This window comes from Tinamus guttatus, unplaced genomic scaffold (assembly GCF_059628265.1).
Source record: "Tinamus guttatus ecotype Peru unplaced genomic scaffold, ASM5962826v1 Tinamus_guttatus_pri_ptg000242l, whole genome shotgun sequence".
NCBI classification, from domain to species: domain Eukaryota; kingdom Metazoa; phylum Chordata; class Aves; order Tinamiformes; family Tinamidae; genus Tinamus; species Tinamus guttatus.
Window position 1 is genome coordinate 6138738 of NW_028288776.1, and position 20910 is coordinate 6159647.

General features: G+C 69.6%; 1 protein-coding gene across 2 annotated transcripts; it reads right to left on the bottom strand.

Annotated features, from left to right (window-relative positions):
* Positions 1-494: 494 nt before the first annotated feature.
* Positions 495-12676, bottom strand: SLC6A9 (solute carrier family 6 member 9). Of its 2 annotated transcripts, XM_088526114.1 has the most exons (13): positions 12605-12676; positions 5005-5161; positions 4732-4863; positions 3650-3902; positions 3440-3572; positions 2885-3019; positions 2708-2811; positions 2386-2623; positions 2162-2296; positions 1724-1823; positions 1449-1549; positions 1127-1297; positions 495-942 (listed from the first exon to the last, which is right to left on the bottom strand). In XM_088526114.1, the coding sequence occupies exons 1-13, from the start codon at positions 12632-12634 to the stop codon at positions 730-732; spliced, it is 1902 nt and encodes a 633-aa protein (XP_088382240.1). In that variant the 5' UTR covers positions 12635-12676; the 3' UTR covers positions 495-729. The 2 variants fall into 2 exon arrangements, with proteins under 2 accessions (XP_088382240.1, XP_088382241.1); XM_088526115.1 differs by lacking the exon at positions 12605-12676 and having other exon boundaries at positions 5005-5225.
* Positions 12677-20910: the final 8234 nt, after the last annotated feature.

A 20910-nucleotide genomic window follows, 5' to 3' on the forward strand; every position in this document is an offset into this window, starting at 1 on the left:
ACCCCGGGGCGGGGGGCGGCGGGGGGTACAGTGCTTTACGTGTGGGGCTCCGGGGCGTCCGCCCCGGTACCGTGTGCGTGCACACGCGCGCAGTGCACGTGTCCGTGGCGCGTGCGTGGCGTGTCCGCGCGCACGGACGCCGCGCGTGTGCCTAAGTGCTCGTCTCTTGTGCTCGAGGTCCCGCGGCCGGCGCTGGCCCTGCCGCAGGGCTCGTCCCGGGACAGCCCCGCTCCGGCGCCGGGCACGGCCGCCCGTGGCACCCGGGCTTGGAGCCAGGGCCGGTGCCCGCCTGGGGTGCGTGGGGCGGGATCCGTGCGGTGCCCTCTGTCCCCACAGCTACCCTGGGCACACGGGGCACGGGGCAGCCTGAGCCCAGCGCGGGGCAGCCCGGCACCCGCCTGCGCAGGCCCACGCGGGACGCGGCGCCCGCTCCGCGCCACGGGGGTGCCGGAGCCGCCCGCGCGCCCCAAAGTGCCTCTGGCTCCTGGCCCTCCCGGCGCCGGGCCCCCTCCTCTCTCGTCCCAGCGTCACATCCAATGGTTACCGCAAACACGAGGGTTAACAAACGCCACGGGGAGGGTTAACCGGAGAGGAGCTCGGGGGTGTCGGGGACGGGCGCTGAGAGCCCCCCGCGGCGCGGTGCAGCCCGGAGCCAGGCTCCGCCAGCGGAAGGTGCTAAAGTGTCACCGCGCAGGAGGGGTTAGAGGGGGTGCGGGGACGGCAGGGGGGTCACAGTCTGGAGTCCTGGCTGTGGGCTGAGCCGTTGCTGCCCTGCACGGGCGGCGCGGCCGCGGCCTCGCTCCGGGCCTTCTCCGGGTGCAGGGGCTGCACCTCCAGGTGGCACTCGGTGGAGGGGCCGAACGCCGCGGCGTAGCGCCCGCTGCGGTGCTCCGCCAGCGCCGGGCCCCAGTCCTTGCTGGCCTTGGTGGCGTTTTTCAAACGCTGCAGAGAGGGAGGTGGGGAAGAGGGCAGGGTTAGCGCCCACCGTGCCACCCTGCCCGGCCAGCAGCACCAGGGGTGCCCAGCGATGGACTGCCCCGTGGATGCGGCCTCCGCACAGCCCTGGGGGGGGTGCCGAGAGCCCTGTAGAGATGCCCGGGTGGGACACAGGGGCCGGGCCACCCACCTCGAGCAGCGTGTCTCCCTCGGAGCGGCACACTTTGTAGATGGCGTAGATGGGGATGCAGATCACGGAGGAAAGCGCCATGAGGAACCCGATGCTGATGGCCCAGGTGGGGTAGACGTAGTCATTGTAGGAGATGGGCCGGTACTGGATCACTGTGAAGACCAGGATGAACTGGGGAGGGACAGGCGGGATCAGCCACCAGGGAGCAGCCCACCCCATGCTGCCCCATCCCCGCTGTGTCCCCGGCACAGGGTAGTGGCGCTGGGGGGGGGCTCCCTGCCCCACAGCCCGTGGGCCTGGGCCCCACGGGCATGATGCTCACAAAGATGATGGCGGGCGAGATGAAGCGCCAGCAGATCTGGAAGAAGATGGGTGGCGGGAAGCCCAGCATCATCTCAATGTCCTTGAAGTAGTTGCGGTGTCCTGTAGGGAGTATGCGTCAGCCTCCGCATGGCCCGAGTGCGCCTGGGGAGACCGAGTCCCCAGGCACCCCTGGGGACACCTGGGTTCCCCAACCCCGTGCTGAGCCCTTTGGCTACTGACAGGCCAGGGGTTGGTGGCCATCCTGTCCCGACTGGTTGTGCGTGGCACACCTACCGTAGATGTACATGATGGCCACGCACATGATGCAGGAGATGACGACCAGGGAGAAGCTGGCGGCGTAGTTGTCCATCAGCAGGAGCCAGTAGATCCCCGCCTGCGGGAGGGAGCTGTCGGCATGGCTGGCCCGTCACCCGTCACCCTGCTGCCGGCGTGGCCCCGGCACCAGCGCCAGGGCGGGCATGGCCCTGCCGAACCCGGCTGCCCTGCTCAGCCAACGGGAGGGACGGGGCGCCGTGGCAGCCGCAGGGCACCGCGGCAAGCGCCGTCATGGCAACACCGGGTTGCGACACCCAGCCCGGATACCACCGCCACGGTTGGCATGGCAACGCCAGGCTCCTGTCTCGGCACCGCGATGGCCCCGCTGGGAGCCGGCGCTGCAGCCCGGCGCTGCTGCTGGCGCCACGGCAGCCGCACGTCCTCCCGGCTCCCTACCTGCGTGGTGAGCGGGACGCCCAGCAGGAAACCCGCCACGGCCACGCCGAGCGTCACGAACGTCTTCCTGCGGATGATCCACTCGTTGCCCACCTCATCCACGATGGCCGTGACCAGCGTCTCCAGCAGACAGAACTGCATCGCGGGGCGGAGAGGGCAGCGCATCAGCCCGGCCCCGTGGTCCAGCCAAGCCACCACCATGCACCACACTGCCATGGCCCTACCTGAGTGCCCAAGCCCAGGAGGATGAGCATGAAGAAGAAGAGGATAGACCAAAGGGGCGAGATGGGCAGCAGGGTGAGGGCCTCGGGGTATGCCACAAAGGCCAGGCCGGGGCCATGGTCGGCCACCTTGGAGACATCCACCCCCAGGTGGTTGGCCATGAAGCCAAGGATGGAGAAGATGACAAAGCCGGCGTAGACGCTGGTGGCGCAGTTGGTGATGCTGATGATGATGCTATCCCTGTGGGGAGAGAGGAGGCTCAGCCCACCGGGGCCGGTGCCAGGCACAGCAGGGACACAGCTGTGACGGCAGCAGGACCCTCACCGGTAGCAGTTGTTGTGGAACTTGTTGTAGGACGCCATGGTGATGAGCCCGCCCCAGGCACAGCCCAAGGAGTAGAAGATCTGCGAGGCCGCATCGCCCCACACCTGCGCGGTGACACAGGTCAGCGCTGCCCGGCCCGCCGCGGCCGGTCCGCGCGCCCGCCCGCCCGCCACGCACCTTGGCGTCCAGGATGCGGTCCCACTGGGGTGTCAGGTAGTAGGTGATGCCGGTGACGGCGCCCTCCAGCGTGATGCCGCGCACGAAGAGGATGGTGAGCACCACGTAGGGGAAGGTGGCTGTGAAATACACCACCTGCGCGGCACACGGCGCCTCAGAGCGCGGCCGGGGCCACCGCGGAGACGCGGAGATGGTGGAGAGGGGACAGGGCTCACTGGGGAGGAGCTGCACCTGGGGGAGTGGCCAAAGCCATGAAGAGGCGGGGCCTTGTTCAAAAGAGGAGGAGCTATGTCTGGGGGAGGAGCTATCCCCAGAGGGGGCGGAGCCATGTCAGCATGTGAGGAAAACATACAGGAGGGGAGGGGCCACATCTGGAAAGGGGAGGGGCTATTCCCAGAGGGGCCGGGCATGACCGCAAGAGGGCGTGGTCATTCCTGGTGTGGGTGGAGCATCTTGCACAGGGGCGGGGCTACTCCAGAAGGGGTCAAACCCAAGGGCCCTGGTTGTGCTCGAGGCGGCCATGCCCCGCGCCGGGCCGCGCAGGGCTCCACGTACTTTTCCTGACGACTTGACGCCCTTGATGAGGCAGAGGAAGACGACGACCCAGGAGACGCCGAGGCAGCCCAGGAGGGGCAGCCGCACCTCGCCCAGGTTCCCGATGTCGTCCGAGAGGTTGAGCACGTACTTCCTGCGCGGGACAGCGGGGTCAGCGGGGGGCACCGCACGGCCGGCGCGGCCCGTGCCCGCGTGCGCTTGCCCCGCTACCTCCAGTACTCCTCGCTGGGGCTCGTGCGCTTCTGCGTGGCATTGAGGAGGCGCGTGAGGTTGACGGCGGCGCTGCCGTTGCCGTTGCCGTCCAGGACGCCCGCGCAGTCCGGCGTGTTCCACGAGTTGCTGCAGTACGTCCAGGGCAGCACGCGCGTCATGGACACAAAGAAGTAGTAGAAGGCAATACAGATCACCACGTTGTAGTAGATCCCGATGTAGGTGGACACCACCATCATCCCGTAGCCCACGCCTGGGAACAGCACCGGGGAGGGTGAGCGGCGCGGCGCAGCGCGGGGGCAGCAGCGCGGGGGCCGGCGGGGCGAGGGATGGGGCAGCGCGTCGGGAGCACGCGGGGCTGTGGCCACCCTTGGGTCTGTGCTCCTGCAGAGCCACTGGGCTGGGGGGTCCCTTCTGGCACCATCGCAGGGACTCGGGGGCAGCGGTGGCCGGGTGGCGGGGACAGCGGCCACACAAGCGTGTGCAGGGAGCCGTGCCGCAGCGCGGGCGCGTGGCAGTGCAGAGCGCAGCAGCACGTACGCAGGCCACACGTGTGGCTGTGCCGCGCAGCCGTGTCCCAGGGTGACACGGGTGTGCTGGGGACACGCGCGGTGGCAGCATGCACTGGTGGGGATGGCCTCGGCGCCCGGGCACGGAGCCAGCGCACAGCATGCACCGAGGACGGGGTGCAGGGCCCGGAGATGGGCTGCGTGTCCCCAGGCCGGGCACGTCGGCACTGCAACCTGCTGGGGTGACGAGCAGGGATGCGTGCGGTGTGTGCAGGGACATGTGTGCAACGAATGCAGAGGTGCCTGGGGAAACCGTGTGCATGTGTGTGTGTGCAGGGGGTTGTGCCATGCATGCAGCGACGTGTGCGTGCGCACGGGGGCATGCGCAGTGTGTGCAGAGACACAGCAGTGCGTGGGGACACTGTGTGCAAGGGTGCGTGTGTGCAAGGGGCTCGTGCAATATGTGTGTGTGCCAGGGCAGAGCGCCAGGCGTGCGGGGGCGCAGCACGTGCTGGGGGGGGGGACACAGGCACCCCGTGCCCACAGGGCCAGCGCTGGCGAGCAGCCCCTTACCTTTGAACATGGGGCTGACCCTCCAGACGCCGAGGCAGCCCTGGCTGGCGAACTGCCCGAAGGAGAGCTCCATGAAGAAGAGGGGGATGCCGCAGAACACGAGCATGATGAAGTAGGGAAACATGAAGGCACCTGGCGGGCAGGAACACCGCGGTGAGAGCCAGCAGCACCCCCGGCCCGGCCGGGCCCCCTCCACCGCGTTGCACCGCGGCGAGGCGGCCCCGGCGCTGCCGGCACCCCGGGCATCCCGCCGCCCCCCGCCGCGGCACCCACCTCCGCCATTGCGGTAGCAGAGGTACGGGAAGCGCCAGACGTTGCCCAGCCCCACGGCGTAGCCCACGCTGGTCAGCACGAACTCGATCTGGTTGCCCCAGTTGCCGCGCTTGACGTTCTCGTCCCGCTTGCCGCGCTCGCCGGGCACGGCGCCGTTCTGCGGGGAGACGGCGGCGCGGGGCGCCTCAGCCGGCGGCCCCATCGGAGGAGCCGCCGCGGGGCCCGCCGCATCCTGCCCCGCGCGGCAGGGGGAGGGCAGCGCGCGGCCCCCCCGCCCCGCGCCGGCCCCGTGAATGGCTCGGCCCGAGCGCGGCCGCGGCGAGGGAAGAGCCTGCAAGTCATACCAAGCAGGCCCGGGCGGCCGAGCACAAAGCGGCCTCTGTTCCTGCTCCCCCACCCCGCGCGCCCGGCGCAGGAGGCCCCGGCTGGGTGGCCGCCGCTTGTGGGGGGGATCCGCAGACCCCCCAGCTCCCGTGTCCCCAGCGAAGCCGAGCAGAGCGGGGTGCAGTGATGGGAGCAATGGGGGGCCTGGACACCGTGTGCCTGTCCCGGGGTGGGGGAATGGGGCCCCGTGGCAGGTTCAAGTCTCTCGTGGCACAGAGGGACATGGGGTGCGCAGGGGGTGAGCGGTGCCAGCCATGGGGCGACGCGCGGGCCAGGCGCGTGCTGCACTGCTGGCCGTGCTGCGGGCCGGGGCTGCGTCAGGGCTCAGATCCCCGTGCCCCATCGCCCTTCCAGGCTCTGCGTCGGGGCAAGAAAGGGCGCTTTGTGCGGCACAATGCGCGCTCGCACCGGCACCCCCAGCGGAGACGGCACCCGGCGCACGGCCCCGCGCTGGCACCGCCGTCCCGTGGGGACGGTGCCCAGCTCCGGGCCGGCAGCATTTCGGGGCGCTGCTAGTGCTTGGAGCCAGGGCGCACCCCTGCTGCCACCCAGCACGGCAGCCCTGAGCGCAGGGGAGCTGCGCGGCTGCTCTCCGCGCTGCAGCACACGCGTGTGCATGTATGTGCACACACACACACACACACACACACGCCGCACACGTGCGCGCCCCGCGCTCGCTAACGAGGCGGCGAGCGGGCCGCAAATGGGAGCCGTCGCTTCGGATCTGCTGCCGCCGCCGGGGCCGGGCAGCAGGCGCGGTGCACCTAACCGTGTCATTCGATTAGGGCCGGCACAGCCGGGACGCCGGGCCCGCTCGCGCCGCCGCGGCGCTGCCAAGCGGAGCCATCTGCTGCGAGCGGGGCCCGCACGCGCCGGGGGCCGCGGAGGGGGGCTCGGCGGCGGCGCGGGCCGCCCTGTGCCCGCGCGCGGGGTCACCCCGGCCAGGGCTACCCTGGGCAGCCCGGATGGGCAGGGGGTGCAGGTGGTTTGGGCTATAGGGGCCCAGACCGCCCCCCAGATTGGCAGTTTGGGGGGGCTCAGGATGGAGGGGGTTGTTGTGGGTGCTGCAGGGGGCCAGGACCCACGCGGGGACACCGGGGTGGCACGAGGCTGGCACGGTCCCCACGCTGCTCACTTGGGCAGGCTAATCCGATCACGAAACCCCTGATTAGGCCACGGAGACGCGTGCACTAACGAGGCTCCTGCTCAGCTAATGAGCACCATGGCCGTGGGGGGGGTGCTGCAGCCTCCCTGCCGGGGGGCACCCTGCACTGCCCCACTTCTCTCATGCCGGTCCCAAAGCCAAGGGCCACCTTGTTGCTGCCGCCGGGCGAGAGGTGCAGCCTGGCCTTGCTCATAGCGCCATGGGGCAGCGGGGACCCCCATGGGGCACCCAGGCTCGGAGAACAAACGCGCCCCGGCCACACGGCACCTGTGCAGCGAGTGCGCCAGGCCTCGGGCAGCCCGCGGCAGCACCGCAATGCAGGGCTCACACACGCGTGTGCGCGCGCCCGTCTGCTCGGACTGGTGCAAGCTTCCCCATGCCCCCAGCCTGGCAAGGGCGCCCTGCCCTTTACACTCATTAACTGTCCTGGCTCGGCCCGCGTGGCTCTGCAGAGCCAGGACACGGGGAGCCCAGGCGGCCGAGCCGTCCTGGGCAGTGCCCAGTGCGGCCGAGCGCCAACGGCGGAGCCAGTGGTGAGAGCCACCCCCAGTGTCCCCGTCCCTGGCTCACGTATGGGGCTGGCACCGGGGGAACTGCCCCAGCTGCATCCCTGTGAGGACAGCGCTGGCCGTCCTCAAACTGTTCCCAGATGGTGCTCGTGTGCCCAGCAGCTGCAGGGGGCGGGGATGGGGCGCACACGAGGGAGTGAAGATGCCCCTGCACCCACTGTCCCCTGCAGCGACCCCGCCACCCACCAGCCAAAGCAGGAGGTGCCCAAGGGCGTTGGGCGAAGCTGCAGCGCCCCATGGGGATCCCCAGCCCCCTTTGCAGCCCCCCCAGGTCAGGGTGCCAGGTTTGGGGGGACGATGCCAGCACAGGGTACCAGAAAGCCCTGATGTCATCAGCTGGCGTCACGGCCCTTTGCCGTGGCAATGGCGATGCAGCCGCTGCCAGGCTGCGCGCGGGAGCTGCCAGGAGTATAAATAGATGCTAATTAAATGTTGCTTAAATAACCACTTTCCCAGGGCTTCCCCCGGGGCCCTGCCAGGGCGGCGAGGGGAGGGCAGGAGGCCTGGGGCAGGGCAGCCCTGGCTGCCGAGGGGTCTCCGTGGGACAGAAGGATGCGGCATCCAGAGAGGGACCCCCGGGGACTGAGGAATGCGGGTGCTCGGGGGTGCTCCCTGGGGACGGGGTGATTTGGGCAAGAGGCAAAGCCAGACGGCCCAGAGGGGCCACAACCCTGTGGGCAGGGAAGGGGCAGGTGACACGAGGCTGAGCGAGTCCAAGACACAGAGGCTCTCCCCTGCAAGCCAGGGGGCTGCCCAGCCCCACTCGGCCACCTGAAGCAGCACCAGCCCGGCCCGAGGGTGCCATATGGGGACAGATTCAAACTGGGGCTTTGCTTGACAGTACTCATTAAAGAGGGCAGGAAGATGCTGGGGAAATCTCAGCTAGACTGTTCCTGCATCACTGAGCAAGGGCAACAGGGCACTCTGCATCCTCCTCCTTGCAATTAGTAGGTTTCAGAGTTAACAGCGCCATGGAACAACTTCCAGTCACTGAGGCACACTTATTGTCCCTGCCCCGAGGCTGGTTTGCAAACACCCAGCCCGGGGAGGGGATTTGCCTGGAAAGCTGCCCGGGGAGATGCTGCTGCCCCACAGCGGGGCTCTGGCTGGCTGGGCAGATCCTGCTGATATCCCCAGACAGGCTGGTGCCGTCCTGCCCGGCACAGGGGGGATTCAGGAGGCAGCAGCGCCACGTCCTGCCTCTCCACGGCTCCGTCCCGCCAGCCGTGGCCGAGCCCCCGCCGCGGCGGGCACAGCCTGGGGCAGGCGGCTGTGCAGCGGGCCGGGCATGGCACAGCCTGCGTGGCGCTTAATGAGGCCTCATTAGCGGGGTCCAGCTGTGCGCAGCCCCGCACGCTCCGCCGCGCCGCCCCCGCAGCCCTGCTGCATCCGCCCGCTCCCGCTGGGACCGGACCCGGCCCCCCCACCCCACAGCGAGGTGCCCCCAAGCTTCCCCGGCGTGCAAACGGGCTGCGGGGCTGGTTCTGCTCCCCAGAAACAGCCCCAGCTCGTCCCAGTGCCAGGACCCGTGTGCGGAGTGGGGCAAAGAGCTGCCCCGGGCCCTGCACACCCCTTCTGGCCCTATGGGCACCGCCAGCCCCACACGTTGGAAGGCTGTGGGCACCCAGGAAGACTGGAACATGCAGTGCAGCCCCCCAGACCCACGGCGTCCTCCCCTGGCCCAAAGCGGACCTGGTTCTGGCAGCTCGAGGGTTCCTGCAGCCAGGGGTCCTGGCCAGGGTCTCTTTGGGCTCTCCGAGGTGGGTGCTGGGGCCGGTGCCGGCCGAGGACATGCGGCACCAGCTCCGCAACGCCAGACCCGCAGCGTGCGGCATCGCGGCGCTCCCCAGGGCGATGCTCACAAGGTCACTGCCCATCGCGGGGACCATCTGGCCACAGGAGGGCTGTGCCACCACCCACCCCCCACACACTGTCCCGGCCCCCGAGCGCTGGTGCAGAGCGGGGCCCCGGCACGGGCTGGGACCCCTGTCACGATGCGGGCTGGGACCCCGGCGTCCCGCGGGGGGCAGGACGGGCTCGGCGGTGCCGGGCGGCCCCCCCGGCGCGCTCGGGGCGCCCCAGCTGTTGCCAGCCCCGCGCCGCGGCTGGGGAGCGCAGCCAAGGCGGCAGCCAGGCGTGATGGCGGCGAGGCCGGCGGGGACGGGGTCGGCGCTTTCGGGAGACCATCTGGGGTCCGGGCAGCCGCGGCCACGTGCGCCGCACACGTGTGCAGGGAGCTCAGCCCTGCCGCCCGCCCTGCTCCCAGCTCCGAGGCTCCCCGCGCCTTTCGCCATGCGCTCCCGGCTGCACCGGGCGCCCCACGGCTCGGGGTGCTCCTGGAGGACGGCAGCACCCAACCTTGCACCCACAACACATGCACCCAGGCTGCCGCGTCCCTTGCCGAGGGCATCATCCTTCCCCACGGAGCCCCCCGCGCTCCGAGAGCCCCCAAAGTGCCCATGCTCCGGGCACGGGATCGCCGCTCCGCACCCGCCGCGTGCCACCACCCGCCGTCCTACCCCAGGCCGCCGTGCCCTGCGCCGCGGGCACGGCCAGTCCCACGCAGGGGCTGCAGCCCGCGGGTGCCGGAGCCGAGCGCAGCTCGCGGGGGAGCCGCAGGAGCCGCCGCGGCCCTGGCGCAGGGATGCTGGGCCCCAGGCCAGCGCGCTGGAGCACGGCACTGCTGGCACGGGGCACTGCCAACCCCGGGACATGCCGCTGGAAAGGAAGGCCCCCCGATGGGACCGCTCCTGGCTCCCCGGCCACGGGGCCCTTCGTGGCCACCAGCAGTGGGGCCCTAGTAGCCAGGCGGCTGCCAGCTACCCATGCCCTGCGCCCCAACTACCCCATCCCCACCGAGGGGTGCCCGGGCTGGGGCTGGCGCCTGGGGGAGGCCGCCGGCTCCCGCGCCTGCCGGGGCCGCCGTCCCCGCTCCGTTCTCACGGCGCGGACACGATTCTCCCGGGGCGTTCAGGCAGAAAATCCCCCGCGGGCCCCCCCATCGCCGCCCCTTGTTATTCCGGGAAGGGCTGCGGCAGCCAAGAGCCGCTTCCGCAGCCGCGCGCGCTGCCGGCCCCCCCGCCGGCCGCACGGCACCGCTGGGCACGGGCAGCCCCCCAGCCCTGAGTGCCCGGCGCCAGCAGCAGCCCGGGAAGCCACAGGGCAACGGCAGGAACCCACCTGCGCCGCGCGTCCCGCAGCGCCCATCACCCTGGCGTCTTGGCCAAACGCTGCCTGGCTGGGCCCGGCGGTGCCAGCAAAGCAGCCCTGAGAGTCAGGAGCTGCTGGCAGGGCTGGAGGCCGAACAAAGCGCCCCGGCAAGGACAAAACAACATGTCCTTAGAGGACAGGCAGGGAGAGGATGTCACAGCCCTCCCTGCTCCCCCTGAGGGACCCCCTGCCCAGCTACCCAGCGACCAGCGCGATGCCCGGAGCCGCCCTGCGCCCCGCACCCCTGCAGCGCCGCTGCCACCCGCGGCCTGGGGGACGGGAACCTGCCGCCTCCTGCAGTTTTGGGGGTGAGCACACACAGAGCAGCGTGGGCATCTCATCACATGCCCCCACGTCCTGAAAGCACCAGCCCCAGGGAGCAGCTGGGGAAACTGAGGCACTTTGGGGCCCCCAGAGACACATGCCCAGCCTGGGGTGCCGAGGAGCCCCCAGGCACAACCCAGGCAATGGAGCAGCCCTCGGCACCCCATCCCTGCCCACGCCGGGCAGTGCTGGATGCAGGGCTGCGCCGCGGGACAGGGCTGCTCCTGCCCGCAGAGATTAGAGGGCAGCAGGGCAGGGCAGGGCAGGGGCCAGGCTTTGCCCGGCCGCCCTGGAGGCAGGCCAAGGAGATTAGCTCCTTCCCCAATGACCCAGAAAGCGCCGCCGCCAAGGCCCCGTCCCCGCGCAGCTCGTCCCAGGACTCTCACAGCTGGTGCGGCGCAGGGAGGCTCCGGCGCAGGGATGCTCCGGGAGCAGGGATGCTCTCACAGGTACCCGCCCTCCTCCAGCAGCTCCCATGGCATCTGCAGCCTCCCTGCTCAGGGGCTGCGGGTCCAGTGTGTGCCAGAGCCCGCAGTGTCCCGTCCGACCCAACTGCTCTGAACATCCTGACCCCAAGGTGGGGAGCGAGTTAAAGATTCACTGCGGACGGTGAGTCCCAGCGGCAGGCTCGGCCCTCCCCACACAGCGCCAGGGCTGCTCCAGTGAGGACACGGCCCCACCACGGACACGCAGCAGCACCCGGGGACCTGCAGCAAACACATCACACACACAAGAGCTGAGGCACGGACACGGGTGCACGCACGGACTGCATGTCCCCACGGAAGAGCCTTGACCAGGCTCGGACACGCGCTCGGTGCCTCCGCATGATCTGCATCCCGACCCGCCATGCAGCTCATGCCGGGCAGGAGCCTGGGGCCGCGCTGCGGTGCCTCCCGGAGCCCACTTGCCCTGCACGCCGCTTCCCAGGGAAGGGCTGGCTCCCAGCCCTCTGGCTGAAGCACACGGCTATTTCAGGAAGCCCCCCGGGATGGGGAGGGCCCTGCAACCACGTCAGCCCTGGAGCTCCATTCCCAGCTGTGGGGGAAAGGCAAAGGGAAGCGCGGGCAGCCCGGCTCACCTGCGGCCACCGCGCAGCCCCCGGGCTCTTGCGAGCCCCTCGCTCGCCCGGTCTGGTGCAGCGCAGCAAGGACAAGCGCGGGCATCGCAGCCCGCCGAGGCCAGCACCGCACACACGTGCGGGCACGTCCCGCGGCTGCCAGCCAGCTGTGCCCGGCACCCACGTCCTCGCCAGGGCGGGCGCTTCGCCCCGCACTGTGAACATGCTGGTTGCAAGGGTGGAGAGCTCAGTGTGGCACCGGCAAGACCCAGCTCTGCCAGCTCCGCATCCCATGATGTCCCTTTCAGCGGCACAGCTGGAGCACCAGGACATCCATCCCCGGCCAGTACTGGGATAGGGAGAACCGGTGGGGCAGATGCTCAGGGACAAGAGCTCCTCAGCCTTGGGGAGGCTCAACCTGGTGCTGAAGGGCAGCTCGGCGCTGGGAGCAGGCAGAGCAGCGGGGTGGCCGGGGAATTTCCCGCCTTTGCCGCCCGCTGCGGGGCTGGGCCGGGTGGATAAGGCCGGGCAGAGCAGCTGAGGCGGCCGATAGCATCTCCAGGCACCGCGGGACACCACACCCGGGGCTGGGGCTGGGGCCGGCGCCTGCCCGCCCCGCCGGGAGCACCGCGCCGGCAAAGCCTCAGGCTGGCACCGTCCCCAGCTGCGAAGCCCGGAGCTTCCCCAGACCCCAGAGGACGGGGGAGAGAAAGTTACAGGGCCCTCGATTCCCCCATGCAGCCAACGGAGCCGGCGGTGCAGCTCCCCGGCGCTTCCCTGGAGCAGGGTGTCCTGTCCCCACGTGCTGCCCTATCTGTGAGCACCCCCGGGCAGCGAGCGCCCTGCAGCCCCCTTGCTGGGGCAGCGGGCCCGTTCCCAAGCCCCACTCACCAGCAGCCCCTCGCTGCACTTATCGGCCATCCCTGGAGGCTGGAGCGCGTTCCCAGCTGCCCGTTGCGTGCCCGCTCCCCGTCGCGCTGGCTACGGCACCGACGCCGGCACGCTTCAATTCGCCGTCAGAGCAAGCTGGGCAGAGGAGAAAAGAGAAATCGAGAGAGACGTGACTGGTGGGGAGGGAACATCCCCTCCCCGGGCCGCCCCCTCCATCCGGGAACCAGGGGGACGTGCCAAGCGGGTCTCTCCCCCAAACCTGCTGCAGGGCAGGCGGGAGAGGGGCTGCTGGGGGGACCAGCACCCCAGACCAGGTGGGCTGGCGGCTGGTCCTTCTCCTACCTGCTCCCAGCCCCTCCAGCGTCTCCAACCCCTCGGCACCTGCAGGGTCGGCAGCTCCCAGGTGTTTCCCAAGCCACAGTTAAAAATTTACCCAGCGCGGACAGACGACCTTGCGGGCAGCAGGTTCTGGGCGGGTGGGCGTCAGGCAGGAGCGGGGGGCCCGGCGAGCTCACCCCAGCGCGAGCGCGGCCGGAGTGGCTGCGGCACGCGGCAGCGCCGGGACTCGGCGCCGAGCGGGGCCAGCTCGGGGCTCAGCTGCCGCAGAGGACGCAGATGGGAACCGATTGCCTTCTGCCCTGGTGCGTCGCGGGCACGTGCGGCGCAGGGGGGCTGAGCCAGGCACCAGGTGCTGCTGGACAGGGCATGGGAAGGGGCTGCTGCCGCTTCCCCCCGGCCTTTGCCCCAGCCCCGGCGGCCTGACCTCCGCAGGAGGGACAGGAGCTCTTGCAAAACACCACTTTGGTGTCCGTGCATCAGCATCAGTGTTTGCAGAGCCCACTGCAGTGCCCAGCACCATGCAGGCGGACTGGATCCCTACCCCAGCGCTGCTGTGGGTGGCCCAACATCCTGTGGCCAGGCCACTGCCCAGGCTGGCCCAAGGAGCCCTAAAGGCGCCGTAAGGGAGCCTGGGGGCTGGAGATAAAGGGCAGGAGGCCGGGGGGATGCGGGATGGGCCCCCAGCCCCCATCTCTAGGTACAGCCTGTGCAGCACATGCAGCCGGGCAGGCTGTGGTGGACAGATACTGCATCCTGCTACCAAACCCTCCCCAAAAGCACTTGCTTTTCCAAGGGGAGATGAAATGCCATTACCGAGCGGAGGACAACAAGCCTCGTACCCTGCCTGGCGCACAGGCACCTGTCAGAGCGGGAGAGCGCCCACCTCCCCACTGCGCACCTACCCCCAGCAGGCTCGGCTGCCCACCCTGCCCCGCTGAATTCAACCTGGGGACACTTGTCCCGCCTGTCCAAGCAAAGGGAAGCATCAAAGGGCTGCTCTGACACTCCCTGGGGCTCTGTCAGGCACCGATAAGGCAGTTTGCAGCAGCGATGCTGGTCACTTGGGCTCCCAGGCTGGCAGGAGGGACAGCACCCAGCCAGCCAGGCATGCAGCAGCACTGAGGAGCACAGGGGATGCCCAGGTGGCTGTGCCCCAAGGGGAGTCAGGCAGGGACTGATGCAGGGGGGGCTCTCGTGGGCTGACACTGCCTCCCTTTCCTCCCCCAGGGCTACAAGATGCTGCTCTCCCTGGGGCAGAGGGGCCTCCAGGGATGTCGGGTCACAGGATGGACCTGGGGGCATCCAGCGACAGGGAGACAGGTGCCCAGGGAGGGGTTACGGTGCCCCATGCTCCATGCAGGCCCGGGGCAGCCCCCGGTACCAGCTCCCTCGTGCCCGGGGGGCACGGGCACCGGGCCGGACGCACGGCCCTCAGCGGGGACGGCCCGGCCCGGCCGCGCGGGGCACAACCAGGAGCCGCGGCGAGAGCCGGGGACCGGGGCCGCCGCCTCCCGGTGCGCGGCCGGCGGCGGGGGGGCCGGTTACATCAGCCGCCACGTGGTGGCTGCTCCGCCGCCCCGCCCCGGCACATGCCGTGGAAAATTACCGCGGCCCCCCCCGCCCCGGCACCGGGGCCGCCACCGGCACCCCCCTCCGTGCCCCCCCCCCGCCCCCGCCGGCGCGGGGCCGGGAGGCGCTGCCGCCGGCACCTCCCGCGGCTCCCCCGCGCCGGCACCGCCGGGAGAGCAACAGATGCGGCACCGCCCCGCATCCCCGCGCCCCGGCCGCGCTGCCGGTACCGCGGGCAGCGCCGCTCCGCTCCGCTCCGGGTCCGCCGCGGCAGCCCGGCCCCGCCGCCGCCCCGGCCCCGCCGCCGCCCCGGCCCCGCCGCCGCCCCGGCCCCGCCGCCGCCCCGGCCCCGCCGCCGCTTCGCCCCGGCTGCCGCTGCCCGGGCCCGGCGCTCCCGCCGGCTGCCCGCGCCGCCCCGGTGCCGCTGTCCCGGAGCCCCGGCGGAGGCGCGCGCCCCTTACCGTGCCCATGCCGCCGCCGGGCCCGCTCCCGCCGCGCCGGCAGGGTCCGCAGAGGCGCCGCGCGCGGCCCAGTCCGGGTGCCGGTGCCAGGCCCGGTGCCGCTGCCGCCGCCGGTGCTGCCGAGTTAATGAAAGTTTGGAGGTCGGTGGGAGCTGGCGCCGCCTCTGCCCCGCGCTCCGCCCCCGCGGCGCCGCGCTCCGCTCCCGCACGCCCGGGCCCACCGTGCTCGCTCGGGCACGCACGCACACGCGTGCACACGCGGGCCCCGCGCACGCCCGCGCGCCCTCGGGCATGCCCGCACGCAACCGCGCTCTCATGCGTGCACGGCGAACATGCACATGCATGCACACGCCGAGCACATACGTGCACACGCCGAGCACATAAATGCGCACGATGAGCACATCCGTGCGCACGATGAGCACATGCAGGCAGGCACACGCATGCACATGTGGTGAGCGTGACGCACACGGAGAGCACATGCACACACATGCACATGTGGTGAGCGTGACGCACACGGAGAGCACATGCACACACAGGCGCTGGGGGAGCATGCACACACATGCACAGGGCATCTGGCATCACTGCCAAAGCTCACGGGGCATGTGAGCTTGGCACGGGGCACACGCTCTGCCTGCAGAGCGCACGGGTACCCACAGGCCACACAGCCACTGGCAGGCTGGCACTGGCGCAGGGAGGCATGGACACGTGCACGCCAAGCACACGGGCACATGCAGGGGATGCATGCACACACACACACCACATTTTCACCTCTGCAAGCACACCCACGCGTACATGTGCACACACAATCCCACATGCCCCCTTGCAGAGGGGGAGCCTGGGGGGCTCTGGCTCCACTGATTGTCATTGGGGCAGTGTACACGTATGCATACCTGTGTGTACACATGTGTCAGTGACTGTTGCTGCAGGTGATGTGCCCATTCTCGTGCCTGTCTGCAGATGGGTGTCATCATTTATACACAGATGCGTGTGCATGTATGTACATGTGTGTACATGGGTACGTGTACACTCATCGTGCACGTAAGTGCACACCTCTGTGTCCCTATGCACACATGTGCACATATATGCCTACCTGTACATGCAGACCACTATGTACGTACATGTGAGTGCACACATGTGCACGTACGCCCGTGCTTGCATGCATGCACTCCGTGTGAACGTGCCTGCTCACAGATGGGCCATGGGGATGTGTGCATGGGGATCTCACACACACACACACACACACGTGCCCGTGCACAGGCAGAGAGGCACGCACGCTGCGGGGGATCGGTGCACATGTGTGCCCAGGCGTGTGCTCGCTGCCACATGCCTGCGTGCATGCGTGTGCACCGCCCCCGCAGCGCTGCGCCCGGCCCGGGCCCCGCCAGATGTTTCCAGTAATGCACAACGGGGCCCGCCTGGGGCCGTCTCCATCCTGGCCCCTCACCGCCGCAGAGGCCTCCCCTTCCCTCCCCGTCCCACGTGCGGGGGCCGCGGCGTGGGGCCCCCCGGCAGCCCCACACCGGGGCTGCTCCCCGCAGGTGCCCGCATCCCTTACCCCGCTCTCCGCAGGTCCGCGCAGGTCTCGGCGCTGCCCTCGCAGGCTGCCCGCCCGGGCGAGCAGCTCCTCGGCCCGGGCTGGCCCGGGATCACAGGCTGGCGCCCAGGCCGGGGCTTGCCGGGGCGCGGGGCTGCGCGGGGGGAAAGCGTTCCAGCGCGCGCGCTCGCTCGCTGGTTTCGGTTTGCGAGTGCAGGAAAGCCAGAACACGGCACCCATAGCAGGAAGGGGAAGGCAGCCGCAGAGCCGGCGGGTGCTCAGGTCCTCCCACACCCCTGCAGCACCCGCGCATGGCTGCTCCGTGCCGGAAACGCAGCAGCTCGGAGTGCTGGGGCATTTCCCTCCCCGTGCCTCGAGCTCTCTCCCCACCCTGCACCCAAATCCAGCATCCGGCATCACACACCCAGCATCCTGCATCCCACAGCCAGCATCCCACAGCGGGGACCAGGCACCAGGCTGCAACCTGTGCTCCCACCCCAGGGTCTGGGGCTCACACAGGAGATGTCCATCCTACCTGCCTGCCCAGAGTCACAGGCATGATCCATGAGTGATGGGTTTTCACGGGTGAAAACTTGTGCTGTCACCCCCTGCATAAGGTTTTGTCCAAGTAGGGCTGGATCAAGAGCTTCTGCATCCATCGCCTTCCTCCAGCCACCAAGCCAAAGCCGGGAACAGGTGTTGGGGACAGAGGAAGTGTGGTGGGTGGTGCTGGTGTCCCAGGGAGCACGGCCCACAGTCCTGACCCGCAGAGCTCCTCGTGGCCTCGCACCCTTCCTGCTCCTCTCCTCTGCGCACACACAGACCTCTCAGCTTCTCCTGGACACACGGACACGAAGACGGGGCTCGCAGCCCCCAGCTGGGCAGCGAGGTGATGCTGTGGGTGCTCTTGCAGGCACCCAGGCTGCCACCACACAGGGATGCAGGAGATGCCCCAGGCTCCCCAGGTGACAAGCAGGGTCCAAACCCTCTTCCCAGGCATTTTTCCAGGAAAAGCAACGAGGTGCAGAAACAGGGGAACCAAAGGCCAAGCTCTTCCTCTGAGTCAGCAGATGCCACTGTGTCCCCATAGAGATTGGAGCAGCCACTGCCCATGAAACCTGTTGGCAGCCACCATAGTCCGAGTGTCCATCTGGTGGGGCCAAGGTCTGCACCCCATTCTGCAGCAGCTGGGTCAGCCCGGGATGGGGCATTACCCCCCGCTGCCCCTTCCCCGAGACACCCTCCACTTCACCCCTTTCCTCGGGCTGCCGGGGTCATCGTGTCCCACAGGGACTCATGACGTGGCAGGGGGACCCCCGTGCCGCCCCCCTGCCCGGCAGCCCCGTTGCTCCAGGGCAGGCTCCTCCGCGGGGCACGGGGCTCCCCATGGGCTCGGGGGCGTTTTACGGCAGCGCTGCCGCTCCGCTCCCATCTCCATGGGCGCAGTTGCCTGGGAAACTGCGGCGGCGAGGGCGGGCGGCGGGCAGGGATCCAGGCGGGTGAAGGGTGCGGAGGAGGCGCCAGCTCGGAGCACCTGGAGAGGGCCGGGCTGGCCCGAGAGCGCCGCCGTGTCCGGGGGTTCCCAGGGGCCAGGCCCCGGCGTGGGGACCACAGAACCCTGAGCACTGCACGGAGGCAGAGCTGACTCGCTGCTGTCCCAAAGGATGGAGGAGTCCACACGCGCTGTGCAGCCGGGGCGGGAGGCGGAGGGCAAAGCTGGGTTTTGGTGCCATGGGGACATCACCAGGATGCGATGGTGCCGTGGTGGTGACCACCAGCTCCTTTGAACCCGCTTCTCAAAGGGACTTCAGCTCTGCAGGCTGCCAGGAGGTACCGGCTGGCCAGGGAGCTGCAGAGCAATGGGGACCAGGTGCTCCCGGCACCCCCTGCTCCCCCCATCAGCGGGACAGGTCCTGGGGAGCTCCTCGTGCTGGCACATGGACATCTGGGACCCACAGCAGGGAGGATGTGGGTCACCATGGGGAGCAAGTGGTGCCAGTTGCAGCCTCCCTCGGGATAGTGTGACTGACCTGCCTGTTTCTTCTTGTCCCTGCGTGCCCTCCCCATCCTGCTGGGCACGTGGGCAGCGGGACTAGTCCATGACAGCATGTTATGTCTCGCCTTGCGGCTCCAGCGATGGTATCGCAGCTCTTGGAAAGCTCCCAAAATTGTCCTTGATTTGCCAGTGATTTGAAGCCACTTTGTGGCAGCGCTTCCCGTTCTGCAGCTGGGGGAACTGCGCTGTGGTGGGGACAATGCCAGGCCCCCTGGTGCCCTGTGACATCCCCGACCTGCGTCCCTATTGTGCCAGGAGATGCCCCTGGCAGTGCCCCCACGCTCGCTGCCCCGGCGCTGCCTTGCCCTGCTGCGGGCGTCGCGGGCGGCTTGAGTCCCCTCCGGCTCCTGCGTTCAGCCTGGCCCAGAGCCAGGGCAGGGAAGGCAGCAGGAAATGCCGCGGGCACCGCTCCCCCGAGGTGTCCCCAGCGGGGCAGGGATGGCTCCTGGGGACTTTCCACTCACTACCCACGGCTGGCAATGGAAAAGTCCCCTGCAGAGGAACCTCCTGGAGGGGGAGACCGGCTCCGATGGGCAGAGACGGGGACTGGCGAGCGAGCGGCCCGGCTTGGCGCACATAGCCAGCTCGCAGCACGCGGTGGTGCGTCACCCCGCAGCGCCACGGCCCCGGTCACCCGCAAAGGCCCTGTCGCTCGCGGCCTTGGCCGCAGCTCCCTAGGCTGCCCTTGCTCCTTTCACCTGCTTGCACCCGACCAGGCAGGACAGAGGCCTCTGAGCCGCCCAAACATCACTCATAGCCGCTCTGCCCCGCGCTGACTGTCCCCTCGGCTCAGCTCCGCACAGGCACGGGGACACCGGCGCCGCGGACTTTTCCTTGCGCTGCACCAGCGCCGGTCCAAGCGGCAGTGAGCACGACAGCTGAGGAGCTGCGACCGCCCAAAATAGCTGACCCGGCTCCCCCCGGGAGCTGCTGCCCGGGCCGCGCGGCCGCGCGGAGCGATCCTGTGACAGCCCCGCGCAGCCGGAGCAGCTGGAGGCGGCGCCGCCTGGCTCCCCGCTGCCCGCGCCTCTGGACACAGGGATGGCCAGGCCACGGGGACTGTCTCCCCGCAGCACCACGCTGCTCCCGTGCACCCGTGGGTGCTCTGCCTGCTGCAGAGCGTGGGCACGGAGCTGGAGTCCCAGGCTCTGCGCGCAAACCCGCCTTGCCCCTGGATCAGGGAGAGCTGGTGCCCCGAGGCTGTGCAGGGCTCCCAAAGCTGCTCCCAGCTCCTGTTGCAACTTGGCATCCAGCCACGTGCCACAGGGCTGCCTTCCTTGTCCCTGTCGCCACCACGACGGTCGCATGGGTGATGTGGAGCCATGCTTGTGTGTCCCTCTTCCCTGGCCCACGGCTCCTGGACCCTTGGGCACAGGGTTGTGATGTCCCCAGAGACTCCTCGCAGGTGAAGAACAAGGCTCGTCCTGTTGCATCAGCCAGCGCTGACCCCGGGCTGTGCAAGTGTGTGAGAAATCCAAATCTATACCCTCATCTCGACCCACTGTAACCCCCTCCCTGGTCCCTTTGCCTGCCCAGGGCTGGGAGCACCCAGGTGTCCAGGCTCTGCAAGCACCCTCACGCCAGCACCCCCATGGGCACCGCAGCTCCCTGGGGATGGTCACAGCCCTGCTCATTCCCCATCCTTGAGGACAGCCATGAGGACTGGGCTCTATCCACCTGCCCAGCTTATCCCTGTGAGGGTCCCCTGCATCACTCCATCCTCGCACTGTCCCGGCACTGGGACACATGCAAGGCTAGTCCAGGCCACTGTGCAACATCCCCAGGATGGCTGGGGTCCAGCACATACCCTGTGGGAACATGGAGTGAGGGGGTTCTGACCTTTTCTTCTCCTCCCCAGGTGTCAGGGCCTTCCTAGCAGGGCAGATGTGGGCTCAGGACCATCCTTCCCTTATCTGGCAGTGCTGGTTTGACCTCCCCCAGGAGCCGGACACCATGTGAGCACATGGGGAAGCTGGGAGGTGACAAAGGGATTTTGGTTCCTCCTGGGGCAACCCCAAGCTCAAAGCCCTCCATGCAGACATGCCACCTCTCCCACCCTCCTCCACATTATGCCTAGGGCCTCGCACTGAGATTCCCCACGGGGATCCCGTCCGGGGTCCCCAGGCTGGAATGTGACACTGCATGGCAGGGACATGGTGCTGCCATGAGCTGGGGACCCTGGGATGTAGCACAGCCCTTGCTGCCACTTGAGCCTCTACCCTGCTAGGGTGGGGGTCCCAGGGCAGGGCAGGGGGCTGCAGGCTCAGAGGCTGAACTCCATGGGCTCCAGCATGGGCAAAATCCCTGATGCTGATGGAGATAAGTAGGTGCTATGGTTTCCATAGCT

What these genes read in the sequence shown, in the direction of transcription:
- SLC6A9 (XM_088526115.1), bottom strand. Translation starts at nt 5,206, where the DNA reads ATGGGGCCGCCGGCTGAGGCGCCCCGCGCCGCCGTCTCCCCGCAGAAC. An exon ending in TCCTGGGCTTGGGCACTCAG is followed by an intron (nt 2,297 to 2,385) that starts GTAGGGCCATGG and finishes CCCGCGATGCAG; the next exon opens with TTCTGTCTGCTGGAGACGCT. An exon ending in GCGTCCCGCTCACCACGCAG is followed by an intron (nt 1,824 to 2,161) that starts GTAGGGAGCCGG and finishes TCCCTCCCGCAG; the next exon opens with GCGGGGATCTACTGGCTCCT.